The sequence below is a fragment of the Orycteropus afer genome, unplaced genomic scaffold (assembly GCF_000298275.1).
Source record: "Orycteropus afer afer isolate SDZICR_OR568_19922 unplaced genomic scaffold, OryAfe1.0 scaffold00031, whole genome shotgun sequence".
NCBI classification, from domain to species: domain Eukaryota; kingdom Metazoa; phylum Chordata; class Mammalia; order Tubulidentata; family Orycteropodidae; genus Orycteropus; species Orycteropus afer.
Genome location: NW_006921618.1, coordinates 5,568,432 through 5,592,897, shown reverse-complemented (window position 1 = coordinate 5,592,897; position 24,466 = coordinate 5,568,432). Strand labels below are relative to the sequence as shown.

Genomic DNA, 24,466 nt, shown 5'->3' with positions numbered 1-24,466 from the left:
TCTACTATACACCTGGGAATTCTGATCATTCACATGAACTTATAGGCCCATTGTCTGCCAACCCTATATATGATCTTGGATACACTCTCCATTTAGACATACCTAATTGTTTAGCTTGTTCACCTATCTATCCTCCTTTCCCACTCTTGTGTCATGCTTAGCCAACCACCCACTGGATGGACAGCTCCTTGGACAAGGTGACCTGAGTTAGAGTTTTCAGGAGTCCAGCCATGCATTCCACTGAGAAATTAGGTTTGTCCTAGGGTTCAATTACCAAAAGGCACAAGATCCAGGAAGCATGGCTCTGAGAACAGGGAGATGGCCTGATAATGGCTTACACTTACATTGTGTTGCTCTGTGCCAGGCGCTGTGCTAAGACCTTATGTGTAGTAACTCATTTAACATCCTACGAAACCTGTAAAGTGGGGCTATCTGGGTGGTACAATGGTTGACTTATTTGGCTGCTGACTGAAAGGTTGGAGGTTCGAGTCCACCCAGAAGCACCTCAGAAGAAAGGCCTGGTGATCTAATTCTGAAAATTCAGCCACTGAAACCCTATGTAGCGCAGTTCTATTTCAACATTCACGGATCACTGTGAGTTGAAATTAATTCAGCAGAAACTGGTTTTCATCTAGGTACTTGCATTATCCACATGTTGGGGAGCTCTGATGGTATAGTGTTTAAAGCATTCAGCTCCTGGCCATAAGGTCACCAGTTCGAACCTACCAGCTACTCCGTGGGAGAAAACTGAGGCAGTCTGCTTCCATAAAGATTTACAGCCTTGGAACCCTGTGGGGCAATTCTACTCTGTTCTATCAGGTCACTATGAGTTGACTCAATGGCAGTAGGTTTTTTGTTTGTTTGTTTGTGATAGATCACAAAAGGTGAAGTGACGTCCCCAAGGTGACAGAGCTAGGAAGTGGCACAGCCAGGACCTAAACCTAAAACCTAGGTTCTTGACCACTCTGTCTTTGGTAATTGTATGTCTCATAGAAGTAATAATAAAAAGTAAAATAATAATAATAAAATAACTTTGATATGTTGCATACTTGTGTCAGGAACTATACAGCCTTCTTGGGTTAGCGAAAACCCAACCTGGTTTCTGCAGATACATGGGCCTCCCTGAGTGGAAGTCTCCATCCTTACAGATTGCAAAGGGGATCTTAGACTGTTCACAGAGTTAGCATTTTCCATTACTCTAAATCCAGGCTCTCTATTTAACACATCATTAATGACTGCTTCTCTGGCTCAAGGAGCTCTGGTAGTACAGTGCCTAAAGCATCTGACCGCTAACCAGAAGGTTGGTGGTTCAAACACACTAGGCACTCCGCAGAAGGAAGACTGGGCAATCTACTTCTGTAAAGATTTACTGCCTCGGAAACCCAATGGGGGTCGCTATGAGTCAGAATCAACTCGATGGCAAGGTTTTTTTTTTTAATTTTATTTTATCCTCTGGCTCAAGGATGCTGGTACAGGCTGAATGCTCAGAGCAGAGCTGTTGAGTGCTAGAAAACCAAAGGTTTTGTGTAAATAAGGATATTTGCTAATCATCACTAGCCACACCCAGTTACGTTTAAAAGTAGATGATGGGCAAGAGAATTTGGATAACTCTCAACAGAGCGAAGCCACCACACCATATCCTTTTGTTGACTTTGGCCTCGTTTCCCTGAGATTATCATTACTGGATCAGCTTTGAAACAGAGATATTTTCCCCCTCTTTACAGGAAGTGTAATTCACATTCTGGCCCCTGCTCAGCCATACACAACGTCCTCAGCGAGGCCTCATTTACTCTTTCCGAAGCGGAAGGGAAGCCAGGACAGACTTGGGTCTCAGGGAGGGCACTTGATGCCAGAGCCCTTCCCCCTAAGTGCACTCTTGGCTCAAGTTACTCAGAAACAAATCTTCAATAACTTGGACCAACTCGGGGCTGGACCAATGCCAAGCTTAGCATCTTATAAAAGAACCGTGGGCTAGTTTCTGCCCACAACCCCATTGTCCTTACTATAGAACAGCCCTACATTTCTACCGCTGGTGTTTCCATGCCAGGAGAGGCCCCGCAGTTCCATACAAGGAAGGGAGAATGCATGCATAGTACATGACCCATAGTGTAGCCAGATGTCCCAAAGGACCAACACTGGGTCAGCCACACAGTCTCATTTTCTTGTACTATGATCTCACACAGAACATCCTCCTCATAGACAATGCAAAGGTGCACACACAAGAACAAATTATTAAATTAGAGGCATAATGGAGTCCAGAGCAGCAAGAGTGGCCATTCACAAGCTTGAATACTTAAGGCCCTAGTCTGGATCCAGGGCCAATAAGCCCTCAGTGTGCTGCCTTTGAAGGTAAACAAACACAAGGGAACTAGGATATATAGGGGCATAGAGAAAGAGTTGATTGGGGCTCTTGTTCAATCAGCACCGTGCTTGGAATGTGAGCAGCCTGAACCATTATCACTGGTTCCCTGGCTGCCATGCTACCAGCTTGTCTCTGCAGCCTGCCTTCGCACACCAGGGGCTTTGGCAAGTGTTGTGAATGAAGGAGTCAGTGGTGCTGAGCTGCTCATGCAGGATTGATTGCAGCATCAGCTCAGGAGAGCGTGGAAAAGCATTTTACTTCCTGGCACAGCATGTTGTTGTTAGGTGCTGTCAAGTTGTCTTCGACTCATAGCGACCCTGTGCACAGCAGAACGAAACACTGTCCAGTCCCGCGCCAGCTCCACAATCCCTGCTACACTTGAGCCCATTGCCGCAGCTACTGGGTAAGTCCATCTTGTTGAGGGCCTTCCCCTCTTTTGTCGACCCTCCACCTTACCAAGCTTGACAGCTTTCTCCAGGGAATGGTCCCTTATAACATGACCAAAGTGGGTGAGACAAAGTCTGGCCATTCTCACTTCCAAGGAGCATTCCAGCTGCACTTCCTCCAGGACAGATTTGTTAGTTCTTTTAGTAGTCCATCATACTCTCAGCATTCTCTGCCAGCACCACAACTCAAAACCATCAATTCTTCTTAGGTCTTTCTTATTCATTGTCCAGCTCTCACATGCATGTGAGACGATTGAAAATATCATGGCTTATGTCATGCACACCCTAGTCCTCAAAGAGACATCTTTGCTCCTCAGCACTTGAAAGAGGTCCTTTGCAGCTGACTTGCCCAGTGCTATATGTCGTCTGATGTCCTGACTGCTTCTTCCATTGGCATCGATTGTAGAACCAAGCAATGTGAAGTCTTCGACAACTTCAATCTTTTCTCCATTTATTGTGATGCTGCTTATAGGTCCAGTTATGAGGATTTTTGTTTTCTTTATATTGAGATATAATCCATAGTGCAGACTGTATTCTTCAGTCTTCATCAGTAAGTACTTCAAGTGATCCTCATTTTCAGCAACCAAAGTTGTGTCGTCAGCATATCACAGGTTGTTAATGATTCTTCCTCCAATCTTGATGCCATGTTCTTCTTCATATAGTCCATCTTCTTGGATTATTTTCTCAGCATATAGATTGAATAAGTATGGTGAAAGGATACAACCCTGACTCACTCCCTTCTTGATTTTAAACCATGCAGTGTTCCATTATTCTGTTCAAATGACAGCCTCCTGGTCTATGTACAGGTTCCTCATGAGTACAATTAAGTGTTCTGGAATTCCCATTCTTCTCAATGTTAACCACAATCTGTTATGATCCACACAATCAAATGCTTTTGCATAGTCAATAAAACACAAGTAAACATCTTTCTGGTATTCTTTACTTTGAGCCAAGATCCATCTGACCTCAGCAATGATATCCCTTGTTCCACATCCCCTTCTGAATCCAGCTAGCATTTATGGAAGCTCTATGTCAATATACTGTTGCAATCGTTTTTGAATTATCTTCAGTAAGATTTTACTTGCATGTTATATTAATGATATTGTTTGATAATTTCTGAGTTTTGTGGGATCATCTTTCTTTGGAATGGGTACAGATATGGACCTTTTCCAGTCAGTTGGCCAGGTAGCTGTCTTCCAAATCTCTTGGTATAACCAAGTGAGTGCCTCCAATGGGGCATCCATTTGTTGAAACATCTTATGGGTATTCTGTCAATCCTGGAGCCTTGTTCTTTGGCAGTTCCTTCAGTGCAGCTTTGACTTCTTCCTTCAGTATCATTGGTTCTTGATCATATACCACCTCCTGAAATGGATGAATATTGACCAGGTCTTTTTGGTACAGTGACTCTGTGTATTCCTTCCATCGTCTTTTGATGCTTCCTGCATCATTCAATATTTTGCCAATAGAATCTTTCAATATTGCAATTCAAGGCTTACATTTTTCCTCAGTTCTTTCAGCTTGAGAAATGCTGAGCATGTTCTTCCCTTTTGGTTTTCTTACTCTAAGTCCTTGCACATTTCATTATAATAATTGGTTTTGTCTGCTCAAGCTGCTCTTTGAAATCTTCTGTTTGGCTCTTTTATCTTGTCAGTTCTTCCTTTTGCTTTGGCTGTGCTCTGCTCAAGGGCAAGCTTCAGAGTCTCTCCTGTCATCTTGTTTTGGCTGAAGATATTGAGCTTTTCCATTGCCTCTTGCCACAGATGTTGTCAATCTGATTCCTGTATAGTCCATCTGGTGAAGTCCACGTGTATAGCCACTGTTTGTGCTGTTGAAAAAAGTATTTGCAGTGAATAAGTCGTTGGTCTTACAAAATTCTATCATGTGATCTCCAGCATTATTTCTGTCACCAAAGGCAAATTTTCTAACTACCAGTGATTCTTCTTTGTTTCCAACTTCTACATTCCAGTCATCAGTGATAATTAACACATCTTGATTGCATGTTCGGTCAATTTCAGACTGCAGAAGTTGATAAAAATCTTCAATTTCCTCATCTTTGGCTTTGGTGGTTGGTGCATAAATTTGAATAATAGTCGTATTAACTGGTCTTCCTTGTAGATGTATGGATATTATCCTATCACTGACAGCACTGTACTCAGGACAGATCTTGAAACATCCTTTGTGATGATGAATGTCATGCCATTCCTCTTCAAATTGTCATTCCCGGCATAGTAGATCATATGGTTGTCTGATTCAAAATGGCCAAAACCAGTCCACTTCAGCTCACTAATGCCTAGGATATCAATCTTTATGTGTTCTATTTCATTTCTGACAACTTCCAATTTTCCTAGATTCATACTTCATACATTCCATGTTCCAATTATTAATGGATGTTTGCAGCTGTTTCTCCTCAATTTGAGTTATGTCACGTCAGCAAATGGAGGTCTCGAAAGCTTTACTTTATCCCTATCAGTAAGGTTGGTTCTACTCTGATGATGCTGCTCTTTCCCAGTTGTATTTTGAGAGCCTTCTGACCTAAGTGGCTTGTTCTCCTGCACTGTATCAGACAGTATTTCTGGGCTATTCATATAGTTGGCTAGTATTGTAACAGATACTGTTTCTCTTCTGTTTGTCAAGTTTTCCCTGGCCAATTCTTTGAGAAGTGGATGGTCTCTTCCTTCTTCCTAGTCTATCTCAGTCTGTAAGCTGAGGTGAAACTTGTGCACACAACTGTGCTGGCATTTGAAACACTGGTATCACAGCCTCAAACCTCACAGCAACACACCACCACAGTATGACAAACTGACAGACAAGGTTGTCTCCCTTAGCTGTTCGAAACCTCTCCACCCTCCCTTTACTGGATCCCTGCCACTTGCTAGCTCTGTCCTGGATGCCCTGGCTTTCCTTTCCTTTCCCCTCCACTTTTCCTGCTGCTTGGGGGTTGGGTCCTGGGTCCCTCCCCTTACCCAAGGAGGGGTCCCTCTACCATTTGATCACTCACTCCTGGACGACCTGGCTTTCCTTTCCTTTCCCATCAGCTTTTCTTGCCACTTGGGGGTTGGGGCACAGCATGGCATAGCAGAAAGTGACCTTAGTGGGACTATGGAGACTTGAGCTCTTGTCCTAGCTGTGCCACTCACTTCTGGAAGTTCTTCATCCTTTCAGAGGCTCATTTCTCTCTCTCTTTTTGTTTTTAAGGCTTGACATTTTTAATTATTGTGTGTGTATATATAACATTTGCCAATTCAACATTTTTCATGTGCACAGTTTAGTAACATTAGTTATATTACTCATGCTGTGCATTCCTCACCCAGAATCATTGGAAAATTTCCCATCACCACAAACAGTAACTCACTGTTTCCTAAGCATTGACTCCTTCCTTCTTCATTCCTCCTGCCCCTGGCAACTGTCCATAAACCTTGGTCTTTATACATTTGCCTATTCTAGAACTCTCACATAAATGAGAATATACAACATTTGCCCTTTTGTGACTTACTTCACTCAGCATAACGTTCTCAAGGTCTATCCATGTTGCAGCCTGTACTGGGCATCAGTTTGCTTTAGTGCCACTTTAGTGGCACAAACAGTAAAGTGTGGGGGAGGGCATGATGGCAGGGGAGTCTATAGAAGCTTTAGGTGCAGTGGATAAAGCATTAGCCTGCTAACCGAAATGTTGGCAATTTGAACCCACTAGCTGCTCCATGGGAGAAAGATGAGGCAGTCTGCTTCCATAAAGATTTACAATCTTGGAAACTCTATGGGGCAGTGCTACTCTGTCCTAAAAGATTGCTGTGAGTTGGAACTGACTCACATTTGACTGCTAACCAGAAGGCTGGTGGTTCAAACCCACCAGCTACCCCTTGGAAGAAAGATTGGGCAATCTATTTCTGTAGTGATACAGCCTCAGAAACCCAAGGAGGGGTTGCTATAAGTCAGATCCAACTTGACGGCAGTGATTTTGTTTTGGTTGTGTGCTGCCTTTCTGTTGTATTTTGTAGGGAGTCTGCCATACTTTTGTGTGGTTATTAGAATATGAACACACCTGCCCTTGTATTAAGGAACGCTGGTGGTACCATAGTTAAGTGTTCAGCTGCTGACTGAAAGGCTGGTGGTTCAAACCCACCAGCTCCTCAGGAGAAAGATGTGGCAATCTGCTTCTGTAAACGTTGTTGTTGTTGTTATGTGCCGTCGAGTCAAACCCAACTCATAGCGTCCCCTCCTTGGGTTTCTGAGGCAGTATCACTACAGAAGTAGGATTGCCCAACCTTCCTTCCGAGGAGTGGCTGGTGGGTTTGAACCACCAGCCGTCTGGTTAGCAGGCAAGTGTCTTAGCCACTATGCTACCAGAGCCTAGGAAACAGTATGTGGCAATTCTACTCTGCTGTTTTTCTTTTTAAAACTTTTTATTGTGATTTAGGTAAAAGTTTACAAAGCAGATTCATTTTAGAGTCAATAGTTCATACATATTTTGTTTTGTGACACCGGTTACATTCCCCACAGTGTAACAGCAGATGTGGCAATCTGCTTTTGTAAAGATTACACCCTAGGAAATGCTATGGGGCAATTCTACTCTGTCTTATAGGGTTGCTATGACTCAGAATTGATTTGATGGCACACAACAACAAGCCTTTGTATTAATTTGCTGTGGTTGTTTCCCTCTCATTTTCCTTCTTCAGGGTCCTACACAGTGCCTGACACATAGGAAGTACCCATTAAATATGTTAGATAAATGAATGAATGACAGATTTGCAGTGAATGTTGCCTGAATAGATGAACGCATTTTGCTATGACCAGCTTTTCCACTCACGTAGCAACAGCAATGGCCCTGAAGTCCTTGTACCCTTCTGAGACGGCCTTGTGGATGGCAGTTCGTTCAGCACAGATGCCCAGTGGGTAGCAGGCATTTTCTATATTGCACCCTGTGAAAAAAGGAGAGCCCGGTGATAAGTCCAGTGGAACAACTTCCTGCTACATGTGTTGGGTAAGAGGCTTGACCTATTCCAGTATGGCAAGGGCCCCGCTGCTATGAACTAGGCTGGGAAAATGGAGGGTAATTTGACCTGAAGCATTGATAGATTCTTGGGCCCATTTGTGCAGTGCTTCTTGCCAATAACCTTCCACTCTCGTGATTTACCCAATGCCTCCATCTTGAAGCACAGCCTGGGACCAGGGGTTAACATAACAGGGTAGATTAACACAGTCTCACCACCCTAGCAGAGATCACGGCCAATGCAGATGTTGAGGATTAGAAGGGGAGCAGAGCCCAAGGTCCAGATATGAGAGACAGAAGCTATATGGTAGGGTTTCTGATTTAAAAATTGGGCCTGAGAAAAACATTTGGTGCTGGTTACAAGCTTTCAAGGTTTAGCCAGGGTTCTATGTGAGCTGTGTCACAAAACATATAAACTGTCAAAGCCAGTAAACAAACCAATAAAAACAACTCCCAAGCTTTGCAAAAAGGGCCTGTGATTACATAAATCTTAAAGCGATACCCAGCCTCCAATGGGAGGTGAGCTGCTAAGATGGCACAGCCCTCAGTAGGGAGTCCACCCCAATGATCCTCTCAGGACTGTCCATGGGGGACAACTGGTAAGGCCAGATTGGCTGACAGAGTTTTCAGGAAGGTGAGGTGATGACAAATGGCCATGGGAGCTGGAATTTCCCTGACCATCAGAACACGGCATGTGCTCTGTATCACTCTTTGTAGTAAGATATTAATTTTCCCCAGAATTAATTTTCTCCTTCTTCCTTGAAATAATACAAGTGAACCCCACTCCAACAGGGAGCTCTTGTGACGTAGTGCCTAAGGCATTTGACTGCTAACCAGAAAGAAGGCTGGTGGCTCATATCCACCAGCCACTCCTCGGAAGGCAGATTGGGCAATTTACTTCTGTAGAGATATCACCTCGGAAACCCAAAAAGGGGACCACTATGAGTCAAATCGACTCAACAGCAGTGAGGTTTTTTTTTTTTTCCATTTCAATATGGCTGGTCACATAATCACTCAGCTTGACCAGTGTGACTACATTTCCCAGACTTCCTTGAAGCATGATATGACCATATGACTAAGTTTTGGCCAATCGGGTGTGACTCGAAGTGATGTGAAACACTTCTCTAAACCAAACACCAAACTAACTCTCTCGGGTCGGTCCCGACTCACAGCAACCCCTCCTTGGGTTTCTGAGGTGGTATCTCTACGGAAGTATATTGCCCAACCTTCCTTTCAAGGAATGTCTGGTAGGTTTGAACCGCCAGCATTCTGGTAAGTAGTCAAACACCTTAAGGCAGTACACCACAAGAGCTCCCAGAGCACTTCTGGATCACCTATTTTTGTAAGGAGATTGCTTGTTTATTTGTTCTTTCTTTTTCCTCTTCCACAGGCTGGAAGATGGAGATGATGGAGGGAGCCAGCTTTGACCATGTGGCTTATGGTCCTGAAAATGGAGAATTGACTTAGGAAGGAATTTGGGTCCCTGGACCCTTAGCTCATGGAGCAGAGCTGCCTACCTTCCGTGGACCAACCACCTACTCTGAATTGTTATGAGAGAGGAAAAGAAATTTTATTATGCTTTAGTCATTGTATTCCGGCATCTTTTTGTTAAAGCAGCTTGGCTGGAAACGAATACAGAGATTGGTACTGAAACTGAGATGCAGCCTTAGCAAAAAAGCCTAAACTACGTGACACTGGCTTTGTGGCTGGGCCGTGTGGATGAGAAAACACAGACATTGCAAGATGGGAAGCTGATGACCTTGCTAGCCTACAGCAGACTGCTTGGTATAGCAGAGCCTGCAACAGCCTGGAAAGCAGACCATTTGCCTGACATTAACAACCTCTCCGCCACCTGTGGACCGGTTTATTGCACTGTGGTGGCTTGCATGTGGCTATGGTGTAGGAAGCTATGACCGCAATATTTCCAATACCAGTAGAGTCAAGTTTCAGCAGAGCTTCCAGACTAAGGTGGGTTCAGGAAATGTCTGACAATCTACTTCTGAAAATGAGCCAATGAAAACCCTATGGATCCCAACAGAACACTGTCTGACACAGTGCTGGGGGATAAGCCCCTAACTGAAAGATACTCAACATATACCTAAAACTCAAACTCACTGCCATTGAGTCAACTCTGACTCATAGTGACCTATCGGGTTTCCGAGGTGGTAAATCTTTACAGGAAGTAGGTTGTCCCATCTTCCTCCCATGGGATGCTGTTGGGTTGGAACTGCCAACCTTCCTGGTAGAAAATGCCTTAGGCACTGTGGCATGCAGATGGCACAGGGCCCACCAACTTTTGTTCTGTTATCTCTAAGGTATCAGGGAGTGGAACAAGCCTAAGAGCAACTAATCATAATAACAGTAAAGTTTCCCTGCCTGGCAATGGTGGTCAGAGCTCATTAAAGATGTCAGCTTCCCTGCAGCCAGTTGTTTCAGGTGCCTTGAGGTAGCCACCAGGACAATGCTGCAGCAGGGATGGGTCAAGCAGGAAGCCTGTTAGCATAAAAGGAGAGTTGGCAGGTTTAAGAAATATGTCAAAGGGACGGTGGGTGTGCTACTCCTGTATGGAAGTGATTGGAAGCAAATGGATTGGGAGGTTTTCAAGTTTTTTTCTTTTTCAATGTGGTAAACATATATGTAACAAATTTTATTTGCCTTTCCAATATTTTTTACATGTGCAATTTGGTAACATTAATCTGATGCTGTTGAGTCTATTCAATTCAGAGCGACTTACAGGACAGAGTAGAACTGCTCCATAGGGTTTCCAAGGCTGTAATCTTCACAGAAGCAGACTGCCACATCTTTCTCCCGTGGAGCAGCTAGTGAGTTCAAATTGCCGACCTTTTGACCCAGGCTCCTGCAGTAATATTCACTCACTCGCTCATTGTCATTAAGTCAATTCAGACTCCTAGCGACCCCCATAGGATTTCCTAGGTTGTACATCTTTATGGAAGCAGACTGTCTCATCTTTCTCCCACGGAGTGGCTGAGGGGTTCAAACCACTAACATTTTGGTTAGCAGCCAAATGCCTTAACCACTGCACCACCAGAGTACTAGGCCACCAGAGCTCCTTCAATAACATTGTTGTTGTTGTTGTTATTTGCCATCGAGTCGGCCCCGACTCATAGCGACCCCTCCTTGGGTTTCCGAGGCAGTTTCACTACGGAAGTAGGAATGCCCAACCTTCCTTCCGAGGAGTGGCTGATGGGTTTGAACCGCCAGCCTTCTGGTTAGCAGTCAAGTGCCTTAGGCACTATGCTACCAGAGCTCCTTCAATAACATTAGCTATGTTTATTATTTTGTTTAACCATTCCAAAAACAAACCAAAAAACAAAACAACTCATTGCTGTCGAGTCAGATCTGACTCATAGCGACCCCTCCTTGGGTTTCCGAGGCAGTATCTCTACGGAAGTAGACTGCCCAACCTTCCTTCCGAGGAGTGGCTGGTGGGTTTGAACCACCAGCCTTCTGGTTAGCAGTCAAATGCCTTAGGCACTATGCCACCAGAACTCCCATTCAACCATTACCATGGTCCATTTGGAAGTTTTGAGTTTTAAATAGAATTTTAGAGCCAAAGAACCTACAAATCTGGTCTACAAAAACCTGTGATTGTTTAATCACTAAAGAAACCCCAAGGGCCCCCGAATTCCACCATCAAGAAGTGTGCTGAGAGAGCCATGTACCCCTAGGAGAGCAATGTCTCCAACACGCACTTCAGACATGTGGCCAAAGATAATAAAGGCTAAGGAGGAACCTCCGGGAGCTCTGGTAGCATAGTGGCTAAGACACTTGCCTGCTAACCAGACGGCTGGTGGTTCAAACCCACCAGCCACTCCTCAGAAGGATGGTTGGGCAATCCTACTTCCGTAGTGATACTGCCTCGGAAACCCAAGGAGGGGTCGCTATGAGTCAGGTATGACTCGATGGCACATAACAACAACAACAACAACAAGGAGGAACCTCCTAGAGGGCAAAGCCAGGGGCTCCAGCAGGCAATGGACAAGTGGTCACCCCAGGGCAGAAACAGCAGGGGAGGGAAGGCAGGGGTTCTTCATGGTTCTGTTGCTATTATTCCTGCTCCATGCTTTATATTGCAGGAGTGAGGCTGAAGTGTGGGGAGAAGAATTTGTTTTCTGTTTTTAGCTGATAGGCCACTAAGCCAGCAGGACCTGAGGAAGAGGACATGTACCCCCAAGATCCTACAAGGCAGGGCTGTGATTTGCCTCTCTTAGGGAGATGATAAGTGAGCTTTATGTGTGAGAATAAGGATGTGCATAGGGACTGTTATGAACTAATTTGTGTCCCCCAAAAGGATATATTCAAGTCCTAACTCCTGGTATCTGTGACCTATTTGGAAAAAGGGTCTTTGAAGATGTTTGAGATCATACTGGAGTAGGGTGGGTCCTAATCCAATATGAGTGGTGTCCCATGGAAGAGAAGAGACACAGAGACACACGAACATGGAGTTATGGCGCAGCTCCAAGCCCAGGAACTCCTGGGGCTGCAAGAAGCTGGGAGAGACAAGAAAGGATCTTCCACCAGAACCACTGGAGAGAACAGGGTCCTGCTGACACTTTGAATCCAGGCTTCCAGCCTTCAGAACTGTGAGAAAATAAAATTCTGTTCTTATAAGTCACGTAGTTTGTGGGATTTTGCTATGGCAGCCCTAAGAAACTAATGTAGGTGCTTTATGGGACCAGAAGAGGACTAGTGGCAGAGGCTGCTAACTGTTCCCAGTAGCCACTTGTCCAATAGAATCCACCTGAGTTTCAGCTGGGCACATAGCTCCCCAGCTGGAGGCTACTGCTCCCAGTTTCCCTTGAATCTTCACATAGTCCCATGATCAAGTCTTAGTTGACGGGGTATGAAGTGATGGGTGCAACTTGTAGCTGACCTTTGTATGAGGATGTTCTTGCCCCTCACTTCATCCTTCCCTCTTCCTAGGGGCTGGAAGGTGGATATGACGATGTGTGACAGCTTTGAATATGAGGATGAGGACACCCCTGTTGGGGATGGTGGGCATCAAGACAGAAGGAGTTTGAGCTCCTGGGCAACCATGCAGAACACAGCAGCACAGCCATAAGCCCTTGACTCTAGCCCACTTCTGGTCTGTTATAGCCGAGATAACTGACTTATTGCTCAGATTCTCTGCTAGGTCCGTAAAAGCAGAATGAATAAACGAAGGAGTCTCTCTGGCTCCCCATACAGTCTCCTCACCAAGGTTCCTGATTACTATCTGAAATGACTTACTTTAAACATAGCCCTGTCTTTTAAGCAGCTCTTATGGCACTGTGGGAGCTCTGATAGCATAGTGGCTAAGGCACTTGACTGCTAACCAGAAGGCTGGCAGTTCAAACCCACCAGCCACTCCTCGGAAGGAAGATGGGCCAATCTACTTCCGCAGTGATACTGCCTCGGATGGCACTGTTGCTATGGCATTGGGCTACTATCCAAAATGTTGGTGGTTTGAACCCACCAGCTGCTCCAAAGGAGAAAGATGAGGCAGTCTGCTTCCGTAAAGATTTACAGCCTTGCAAACCCTGTGAGTCGGAATTGACTTGACTATGGGTCAGAATTGACTTGATGGTAGTGGGTTTGGTTGTTGGTTTTACCTACTCACACTTGCCTGTCCCTCTCAAATTACTGAACTGGTTTCACTTGGCTTCTGCCTCTACTGGATTATGGTCCTGCCAGCCTTATTTTGCATCTAGCAACCCTCCCAGCACTGGCTTTCCAGGATGCCCTGCCTGTCCCTGACTCTGGCTATTAGACATGACTCAAGCAAACTTTGGGTTTTATTGATGAGCTGTTAAAGCAAATGGTCACACTTGGCAGAAGGCCCAATCTCTTGGAACAAATGCATGCGTCTATGAGGAAGTTCAGAATGGCCTTATAGAGGGAAATCTTCCTTTATTGTTTGTAAAATATTTCAAAATATTGGGCCAGTTAGAGAGAGAAAGAGTGTTTTAGAAGGGCGTGAACTGATATACTCTCTTACTCAGATGGCACTTTGTGCAAAAAGCCCTTAGGTGCCATTCCACGGGAGACCCTTTGTCTGATTAGCTCTAAGAATTTGGAGAAGGTTAATAATGATGGCACCTTTCTCACAGGACTCTTGTGGAGATGAGTGACATCACCGTGTAAAGCACTCTGCACAAAGCATGGCACAGAGTAAGTGTTCAGTAGCCGCTTGCCGCAGGTGTCATTAATTGCATGAAAGTCAAGGCTTTGATAGTGGAGAGCCTGTGTGACTAAGCCTCTCCTCTCTCTGGTCAGGGTGTGACAGTGGCCCTGTGCCCCAGGGTGATTACTCTGTCACTGCCCTCCGGGCACTTTGAAATCCTTTTCACAAATGCCAGGCACTTGGTAGAACACTCTACCTGTGTTATATCAGTTAATCTTTTTAACAACTCTGTGAGTCAGGTACTATTCTAACCCCCATTTTACAGTAGGTAAAAGCTGAGGCTGGTGGCATGTAGCCAGGATTTCCAGCCTGGCCTGTTAGATGTGAAGGACTGTACTTATTCTCTCTGATATTTCACAGTGAGGCCAGGTTTTAGGGTAGTTTGGTGCTTAAGCCAGGGCTGGGATCAGATTTTACCAAGACATCAGCAAGAAAGTTCACAAAGAGGAGACTGTGACACAGTCATCCAGTTGTTGTTGTTGTTGTTAAGTGCCGTCGAGTCGTTTCTGACTCATAGCGACCCCATGCACAGCAGAACGAAACACTGCCCAATCCCGCACCAGCCCCACAATCCCTGCTATACTTGAGCCCATCATCGCAGCCACTGTATCAATCCATCTCGTTGAAGGCCTCCCCCTCTTTCGTCGACCCTCCACCCTACCAAGCATGACATCCTTCTCCAGGGAATGGTCCCTTCTTACAACATGACCAAAATAGGTGAGACGAAGTCTGGCCATTCTTGCTTCCAAGGAGCATTCTGGCTGCACTTCCTCCAGGACAGATCTGTTAGTTCTTTTAGCAGTCCACGGTACTTTCAGCATTCTCCGCCAGCACCACAACTCAAAAGCATCAACTCTTCTTCGGTCTTCCTTATTCATTGTCCAGCTCTCACATGCATACCAGGCGACTGGAAATATCCTGGCTTGTGTCAGGCGCACCTTAGTCCTCAAGGAGATATCCTTGCTCCTCAGCACTTGAAACAGTTCCTTCGCAGTTGACTTTCCCAATGCTAACGTCGTCTAATGTCCTGACTGCTGCTTCCATTGGCATCGATTGTAGAACCAAGCAACGTGAATTCCTTGACAACCTCAATCTTCTCTCCATTTATTGTGATGCTGCTCATTGGTCCAGTTGTGAGGATTTTTGTTTTCTTTATGTTGAGATGTAATCCATACTGCAGACTGTATTCTTCAACCTTCATCAGTAGGTACCTTAAGTCATCCTCACTTTCAGCAAGCAAAGTTGGATCATCTGTATATCTCAGGTTGTTAATGATTCTTCCTCCAATCCTGATACCACATTTTTCTTCATATAGTCCAGCTTCTCGGATTATTTGCTCAGCATATAGATTGAATAAGCTTGGAGACAGAATACAACTGACGCACTCCCTTCTTGATTTTAAACCATGTAGTGTCCCCTTGTTCTGTTCGAACGACAGCCTCCTGGTCAAGGTACAGATTCCTCATGAGTACAATCAAGTGCTCAGGGATTCCCATTCTTCTCAATGTTGTCCATAATTTTTCATGATCCACACAATCAAATGCCTTTGCGTAGTCAATAAAACACAAGTAAACATCTTTCTGGTATTCCCTGCCTTGAGCCAAGATCCATCTGACAACAGCTATGATATCCCTTGTTCCACGCCCTCTTCTGAATCCAGCTTGAACATCTGGATCAGTCATCCAGAGAAGGAAGCAATCAGAGCTCAAGCATAATGCCCAGACCATTCTGCCAAACTGTTCTTTTCTAAGGAATCTTAGTAAGATTAGAGCATTGGTTCTCACCCTCGAGCAAGCAGGCATCAGAATCTTCTGGAGGGCTTCTGAAACAGATTCCTGAGCCCCAGCCCTAGAGTTTCTGAAACTGCAGGTTGCAGCTCAAGAATGTGCATTTCTAACAACCAGGAGAAGTTGATGCTGTGGGTCTGGGGACCACATTTGAAAACCACTGGACTAGAGAAATCTTGTGCCCATGTACTTGATGAAATACTGCACTCTCTCCATGTTCCTGCCTCCCCGCCCCCTTGCAAATGCACAATTTTATGTTTGAATATTTAAGTCAATGGTAGAGTCAATAGGTTTTAGTAAAGCTCCTCTTTGTAATGAGCCACTTTTGAGTGACAAGGGAGAAGACCAGTGGATGTACATTGGAGGGAACAGTGGGAACTGGTATTGAGATTGGGAGGTGGGCAGGGCTATAGGGAGCGGAATCAGGTTAGAGAAGCCTGCTTTGATTCAGTCTGGAAGTGCTGTGGGTTAAGGGTGGGAGCCTGGACTGGGTCAACTGATGGTGATGGAGGTCCCAAAGAGGGGGAAGTGGTCACCAAAGGAAAACTGCACCAGGCAGAGAACTGGAGCCCAGGGAGGGAATCCAGAGAGCATGGTCCACTTGGGGAAAGATGGGTGAAGAATCAGATGTAAGGGTTAAGCCAAGGCAAGCTGACTTCAGTGATTCACCAGGAATGTAAATCATGTGGCTTGTTCTCCCAGAATTCATCATAGCTGACCAAGTAAAGTGGCTTTTCCCGTAAGTGGCAGATGGTGCATATAGAACATGGAAGTCCCAGCAGAGAGAAGAGGAAAGGAGAAGAGAAACCATGTCCCAAGGTCATGAGACTCTCTATTCTCTGGGTGGCACCTGCAAAGAGGTTGCAGCAGCCACAACCAAGAAGCATCATCCCAAGATCTATTCCAGAGCTGGGACGGCCACCTTGCCAGGTGCCTACACCATGTCCAAGGACACCTCTTGTAGCACCCCAGGGTTGGAGATGGTTGTCCATGATCTCCTCCACCCTTCTCCCAACTTGCCTTCCAAAAACATTAGCTGAGGATCCTTATGTACGAGGCCTTGGGCTGACTCAATTTTCCCTCCCTGTTTTCTTTGCCTTCCCAATCTTCATTCTGTCACATCTCAACTGTCCTGTTTGTGTTCTCACTTCCCTTTCCCTCAACAGCTTTCTCACCCTCAGAACTCTTCCTTTCCATTCCTCTGCGTCTGCACAAAGACAATGTTTTACATCTTAAATTTGGTGAGTAGTGACTGGGGTCACTTAAAAGCTTGTGAGCAGCAACTATTGTCTTCTCCCATCCAGAGCAAAGAAAAGTGAAGAAAATAAAAAAACACAAGGAAGCAATTAGTCCTAATAGAACTAATAGATCATGCAAACTCCAGCCTCCACAACCCTGAGACCAGAAGAACTAGATGGTGCCTGGCTACCATTGCTGACAGCTCTGAAAGGGATCACAAAGGTCCAGATAGAGTGGGAGAAAAAGGTGGACTAAAACTCAAAATCACAAAAAAGACCAGCCTTCCTGGCCTGATAGAGACTGGTGGAACCCTTGAGACAATTGCCCTTAGACATCCTTCAAGTCTGGAACTGAACTCACCCCCATGGCTCAACTTTCAGCTAAACAATAGACAAGACTATAAGGTTCACTCCTCAGAAGGAAGATTGGACAATCTGCTTCTGTAGAAATACTGCCTCAGAAACCCAAGGAGGTGTCACTATGAGTCGGGATCAACTCAATGGCAGTGAGTTTGATTTTTATTGTTATAAGGTGAACAAGAACACTAGGGAGGTATGCACTCCCTAAAACAACCAACCACACTATCAAAAGGGCAGCATTTGCCCAAGGATAATGCTCAGAAGGCAAGAAGGGATAGGAAAGAAGGATAAATGGAAGTAGTAAACGCAGGGAGGAAGTGGGAAGAATACTGTTGCATTGTGGGGATGGCATGCAATGTTACAAAACAAAAAGTGTGCGGATTTTTGAATGGAAAACCATTGCTCTGTAAATGTTTACCCAAATCACAATAAAAAGTTAAAGGAAAGAAAAAATAATAATAAGTTGCTGTAGAGTCAGTTCCAACTCACAGTGGCCTCAAGTGTGTCAGAGTAAAATTGTGCTCCACATGGCACAGATCACCAGGGCTTTCTTCTGAGGGGCCTCTGGGTGGGTTCAAATCAGTTATGAGCCAAAGGCATCAACCGTTTGCACCACCTAGAACCTCCCAATGCCTCTAATTGTCTCTAAGTCATCCCATGATGCTCCTTCAGGTTTCCTCTGGTTGTTCAAGGTCTTCTCACCCAGCCCTGCCTCACTGCTGTCTACTTACCCTTTTCACACCTTCCATCTTAAGGAGACCTAGGAGTTCTGGTAAATGCTCTCCAATTGTCCTCCTCTGCTTCTCAGCACAATTCTCTTTTGGCCCCTTCCACATATCTACCCTGCAGCAGAAAGAGCCTGGCATTTGGAATTAAGCATTCTAGCATGTGGCACCCCTGGCTTTTGAGGGTTCTGACCATCTGCTTGTTCAAGCAGGACACCAGCCCCACTGCTGGAAAAAATGTGCAGAAGGTAGCCATCTTGGCTCCTCAGTGCAGGAAGTGCTACCTCCTGACACGCTAGGCACTCCATGCCCTCTCCTCCTCTGCCTCTCCCCTCCAAACTTACTTCTTCAAGGCCCAACTCATTCATTCATCTAATCAGTCAGTCAACAATTATTGAGCACCTACTCTGGGCTAAAGAGTTCCTGGGTGGTACGAATGGTTTAATGTGCTAGCCAAAAAGTTGGCAGTTTGAGTCCACCCATAGCACCAGGAGGAAAGGTCTGGCAATCCACTTCCAAAAAATCAGCTACTGAAAACCGTATGGAGCACAGTTCACCTCTACCACATATGGAGTTGCTATGAGTCAAAATCGACTCCATGGCAACAAGTACTAATACTCTGGACCAGGCAGGTGCAATGTGGTTGCAGGAGAAGGTCAATGGTCAAAGATCCAAGATACAGGCTCTTTTCCCTGGAGCCCAAAGGTTAGTGGGGGAGACAGATATATAAATGGACAGAGACAACACTGAGAGGTGAATACTATATAAGGGGTCAGCCTAGGTGCTGGGGAGCATGTGAGCAGGGCCTTTCTCTGTACACCATCTAGTGGGGATATGGGGGTGTTTGAAAGAATCAATGGCTTAGTCCATGTTCAAGGCCCTGTAGCTGTGGGGCAGAGTTGCAGTTGTTGTAATGTTGCTTACAGTGGTGGTTAATGATTAATATTTGTGATGGTTAATGTTATTTGTCAACTTGGCTAAGTCATTGTGTGTCAATTTGGCTGGGCTGTGGTTTTGAGTGGCTGGGCAGCTTGATGCAGTTATTCCCCACAATGTGACTGAATGTGGTGTAATCAACTCCATGGTGGAATCTGCTGTAAGCAGCTAATTAGTTGTCTTCAAAGGCCTGCTTCTAGTACATATGGAGAAGTTTTGAGAAAGGTCTCTAGCTTCTTGGCACATCTGGAGCCAGCATTTGGCTGAATCATCAGTGGCCTGCCATGTTGCTTGCCAGTCTTGGGACTGTTTCTGGACTTGAACTAGTGGCCTGCCATGTTGCTTGCTGATCTTGCGACTGTGCCATTTCACTTGTCAGCCTTGGATCTGTCAGCCTCAGCAGTCAGTAGCTGTCTGAGTTAAGAGATGCCGCTGACTCCAGGTGCCAGGAGCAAGAGGCAGAGCTAAAACCCCCCAGGTCCAGGGGCCTTCACCCAGCCCCTGGAGCTGGCCCTTTGAACTCAGATATCTAGCCTCCTAAACTGGTGGTGTAGCACCTAAGGCATCTGACTGCTGACCAGAAGGTTAGTGGTTCTAACCCACTAGCCACTCTGCAGAAAGAAGACTGGGCAATCTACTGTAAAGATTAACTGCCTCAGAAACCCAAAGGGGGTTGCCATGACTTGGAATTGACTCGATGGCAGTGAGTTTGGTTTTTCTTTTTTAATTTTTTTTAAACTGGAAGAGAATAAATCCCTGCTTATTAAAGTCATCCACTTGTGATACTTCTGTTATAGCATCACTAGAGAACCAAAACAGTCATGATTCTCAGTATTATGTAGTTGTCCTCTATTTTGTAATCTGATGTAATTATCCTCTATTTTATGCATTATAAATCCTAACCTCTATATGTAAATGGGAGCTCTGGTAGCATAGTGCCTAAGGCACTTGACTGCTAACCAGAAGGTTGGCAGTTCAAACCCACCAGCCACTCCTCGGAAGGAAGGTTGGGCAATCTACTTCCATAGTGATACCACCTCAGAAACCTAAGAAGAGGTCACTATGAGTCAGGTCCGACTCGATGGCACATAGCAACAACAACAACAACTATATGTAAATGAGGCAAGATTAGTATGGGGTATGTCTTTTTTTTTTTTTTTTAGGATTTGGGTGAAGATTTACAGAGTAAATTCACTTTTCATACAGCAGTTCACATATACTTTGTCTCATGTCATTGACCAAAATTTACAATGCAGCAGCTCCCCTCCCACTTCCTCCCCATACTTACCTCCTCCCAGTGTCCATCCCTTCATACTCTTCTGCACCCTGAGCTATCTCCCTGTGCATAAGCAGCCCTTCCTTCTCCCATGATTGTTCTCTCCAGGGCGTGTGTCTACTTGAGGTAAATGTTTAACTCACATGTCTGTACTTTGTTTGGCTGGAAACCACAGTTGTGGGTTCAATTCCAGACCTGAAGGGCAGCTAGGGGCCATAGTCTCAGTGGTTACACCAGGCTCTATTGGACCAGCAAACCTGGTCACGGGGTATGTCTTGAGTCACAGCCTTACAAGAGGATTCAAGTCCCTCCTTTACTCAAGTCCCACCCTTACTCTGATGTAAGGGGCGCTCCCTTGGGGGTGCGATTAGATGCTCTGCCAAGGTGCTTCCTCTGCTCTGGACTCTGCATCTGACTCGTCATCATCTGACCTCCAGCTTGTGGGACTTGAGCTAGCAGCCTGTTTTCTGACCTACCCATTCTGGGATTTGCCAGCTTCTGCAACCCTGTGAACCAGTAGCCTGCCATCTGACCTGCCGATTTGGGAATTCGCCAGCTTCCACAGCCCTGTGAGCCAACAGTCTGTCATTTGACCTGACAGTTGTGGGTTTATCAGCCCCTGCAACCTCGTGAGTCAGAAGAAGCCACCAGCCTGGTGCCTGACCCATAGATATGGGACTTGCCTGCTTCCATAACCACATATGCCACTTCCTTGAGAGAAATCTCTCTCTATATATACATACATTTCATTGGTTTTGCTACTCTAGGGAATGCAGCCTAAGACCACACTCATCTGAGCCATCAAGCCAGGCCTGAATGTCAGTGTGACATTTTACTTTACTCCTACAGAGTAGTAGACTTTGGATGTGAAGCAGATCTGGGTTAGAATCCCAGCCATGTTATCTTGGGCATTTAACCTCTCTGAGCCTGTTTCCTCCTCTTGCAAAAAGACCAACAGCAAAACACCGCCATGTGTTAGAGTAAAATTGCTCCATGGGGTTTTCTTGGCTGTAATCTTTACAGAAGCAGATCACCAGGCCTTTCTTCCATAGTGACACTGGGTGGATTCAAATCACCAACCTTTTAGTTAGCAGCCTAACCCCAATTTTTTATGCCACCCAGGGAACGCTCTCCTCTGCAAAGTGGTGATATAATAACTGCCTTGCAGGGTTGATAAGGTTAAATAGATAACATTAGTCATGTTTTCATACTAATTCTGTCAGTGCTACTTTGGCTCAAAGAAATGTAAATCCCAGGTGATCCATGAAATGGACAGAATCTCCAAAGACAAGAGATAAAATGAGCATCAGGGAGGAGCCCCAAAGGGGTGTGGTAGAAGGGGAGGTGTAGTCCCTTTAGCCAGACTCATAGCCAGAGTGGTGGTGGAGACAAGAGGCCTGTGCCTGGCCCAGGGTTGGTGGGAGGTTGCCAACAAGGTGTACATACGTGAGCCTTGGGTCCTTTAAAAAGCTGTGCCAAGCGGCAGGGGATTGCAGGCAGCAGGGTTGGGTCTCCCCAACAGTCCCATGTGTCCACTCTATAGCTGGAGGTGGGGGAGCAAGACTTCCTTGCCACATCAAGTTCTCCCCTCTCCTGAAACTGTTCCTTAGCTTAGCAAAAACAAGTTTGCTTTTTTGGTTTTGTTTCCTTTTCAACTAAAGAAAAGGAGTTTATGGATGGGTTAATGCCAGCCCAGATGCCTTTGCCTCCACTCCACCTCCCCAGGCTGCCACTCATTGCTAGGCATCTGGCTCATTTCCTACAAGTCGCCCTACAAGGTCTACACCCCACTAACAAGTCACCCCAACCTGAGTTCTTTGCATCTCTCCCAGTACAGTGGGTGTAGGGAAGAGAGCAGGGCTTTGGGGATCCCAGCCCCGGGTTTCACCCCCCAGCACCCCTAGTGACCTTGGGAAACTCACATCACCTCCCTGGGCCTCAGTTTCTTCATTTAAGAGTGGGTATAACTTGTATGATCTGAATTCCCAGGTGTATAGTAGACCTGACAAGGGGCAAGGTTGCAGTCACTTCTTGAGCACAGCCAGCTATCCAGAGGGACTGAGTAGTTGAACCTGTGGGCTCAGGACCATACTTGCAGGGGACATCAAGCTCAAATGGCATAACATACTACACAAAACATTGTTCCACCTCCTATTTTGGTAAGTAGTGACTGTTGTTGTTGTTATGTGCCGTCGAGTCGGCCCCAACTCATAGCGACCCCTCCTTGGGTTTCCGAGGCAGTATCACTACGGAAGTAGGATTGCCCAACCTTCCTTCCGAGGAGTGGCTGGTGGGTTTGAACCACCAGCCGTCTGGTTAGCAGGCAAGTGTCTTAGCCACTATGCTACCAGAGCTCCCAAGTAGTGACTAGGATCTTAAAAGCTTGCAAGGTGCCATCTAGATACAACGATGGGTCTCTCCTCATCCAGAGCAAAGAAGAATGAAGAAAACAAAAAATTCATGGCAACAGTAAGTCCTAGCGACTGATACACCATCCGATCTGCAGCCTATATGACTATGAGACCAGAAGAACTAGATGGTGCCCAGCTACCACTGTCAACCACTTGGAAGAGGATCTATGTAGGAGATCCTGGATAGAGAGGGAGAACAATGTGGAACAAAACTCAAAATCATTTGGAGAAAAAAAAAGGGGTGGGGGACCAGGTTTGCTGGTCCGACAGAGCCTGGTGGAACTACTGAGACTATGGCCTCTAGCTGCCCTTCAGGTCTGGAATTGAACCCACACCTGTGGCTTCCAGCCAAACAAAAGACAGACATATGAGTTAAACATTTACCTGAGGTGGATACACTCCTTAGAGAGAATAATCATGGGAGAAAGAAGGGCTGTTAATGCACAGGGAGACACCTCAGGGGGCAGGAGTGCATGGAGGGGATGGACAGGGGTAAGAAGTAACTATGGGGAGGAAGTGGGAGGGAAGCTGTTGTATTGTGGTAAATTGTGGTCAATGTCATGAGACAAAATGTATGTGAACTGCTGTATGGGAAGTGAATGTTTCACCCAAATCACAATAAAAAAAAAATATTAAAAAAAAAAAAAGAGTGGGTATAACATCTAGGTTAGTGTTTGGAAGCGGACTTATTGATACAATTTACGGAAGTCTCAGCACAGTGCCAGGCACATGGGGGGGGGTAAGCCTCAGAAAGTGTTAACCCTCTCCATCCCAGCTCAGGCCGACTGATGCTTTTGATTTACGTCCCTTTCTGCGTTCCCTTCAAAACTTCCTTGGGATTCCCAGTCCGCTAAGAATTCCAAACCCCCGGATTCATCCAGCAGTTGAGTTTGTAAGCAAGTTTACACCCTTCACCCCTCAGTCCCGGCAGAAGGAAGAACTGGGACGGCCCGGAGAAAAAGGCCAGAGCTGGCGAGGCTAGAGCTGGTCTGTCTCCGTGGCTCCTTTTGCACACTTCTTGCCTGTCCTCCCCTACACTTCGCAAGCCAGCAGGGGACTGACGGGAGCCCGGGACCGAAGCCTGTACTTACCCAAGAAGATCCTGCCGTTCCTGGTAAGGAGGGCGGCGCCCACGCGGAAGTGGCTGTAGGGGCAATAGGCAGTGTTCCTGGCCTCGAGGCAGGAGAGCAGCAGCCGCTGGACGACCTCGGGCTCCAGGGCTTCGGCGGGCCGCTCCTGAGCCATATTGGCCCCTGTCTTGTCCTGGGCGGAGGAGCGAAAACCGGAGCTTGCTGCTAACAGCCTGGCTTGCCACCGCAGCTCCTCCCCGGGGGTGTGTCTCCGCGGAGAAGTTTGAGAGGCTCTCAGTTGCAGGCCGTTGGGAAAGCCCAGTGCGACCAGGTCAGGAAGAGGAGGGTGCCACAGGGTGTGGTGTGTGTCCAATGCTGGCGCGTGCCCCAGTGTGGAAGGGTATGGCTGTGCGTCACCCTCTGGCTTAGGGATCACTTCCCACTGCTGACTCACTCCTGGGTGGGTGGGTGGGTGGGTGGGGAGTGTGGGGAGGGTGCCACTGTGTGGTGGGTGACTGTGAACACATCCCCCTCAGGGAAGAAGCTGATGGGTGCCTTCGTGTGATGTCCTGGCGATACAAGCTCCAAAACTTGATGGCCCTCAGTTTGTTGAATGATTTTTTTTTCTTTTCTTCACTGAAGGAAGAGATGAGACCAAAGGGCAGGTCTGGGGCAACTACACTA

General features: G+C 46.1%; 1 protein-coding gene across 1 annotated transcript in view; it reads right to left on the bottom strand.

The window, feature by feature from the left end:
- Positions 1-23,957, bottom strand: part of CDA (cytidine deaminase) — a 32,575-nt gene extending 8,618 nt beyond the window's left edge. Inside the window, exons 1-2 of the mRNA XM_007935659.1 lie at positions 23,804-23,957; positions 7,613-7,724 (exon numbers count right to left, since the gene is read on the bottom strand). Coding sequence (XP_007933850.1) covers positions 7,613-7,724; positions 23,804-23,957 — 266 coding nt within the window. The remainder of the gene's footprint in view (positions 1-7,612; positions 7,725-23,803) is intronic.
- Between the last annotated feature and the right edge of the window lie 509 nt (positions 23,958-24,466).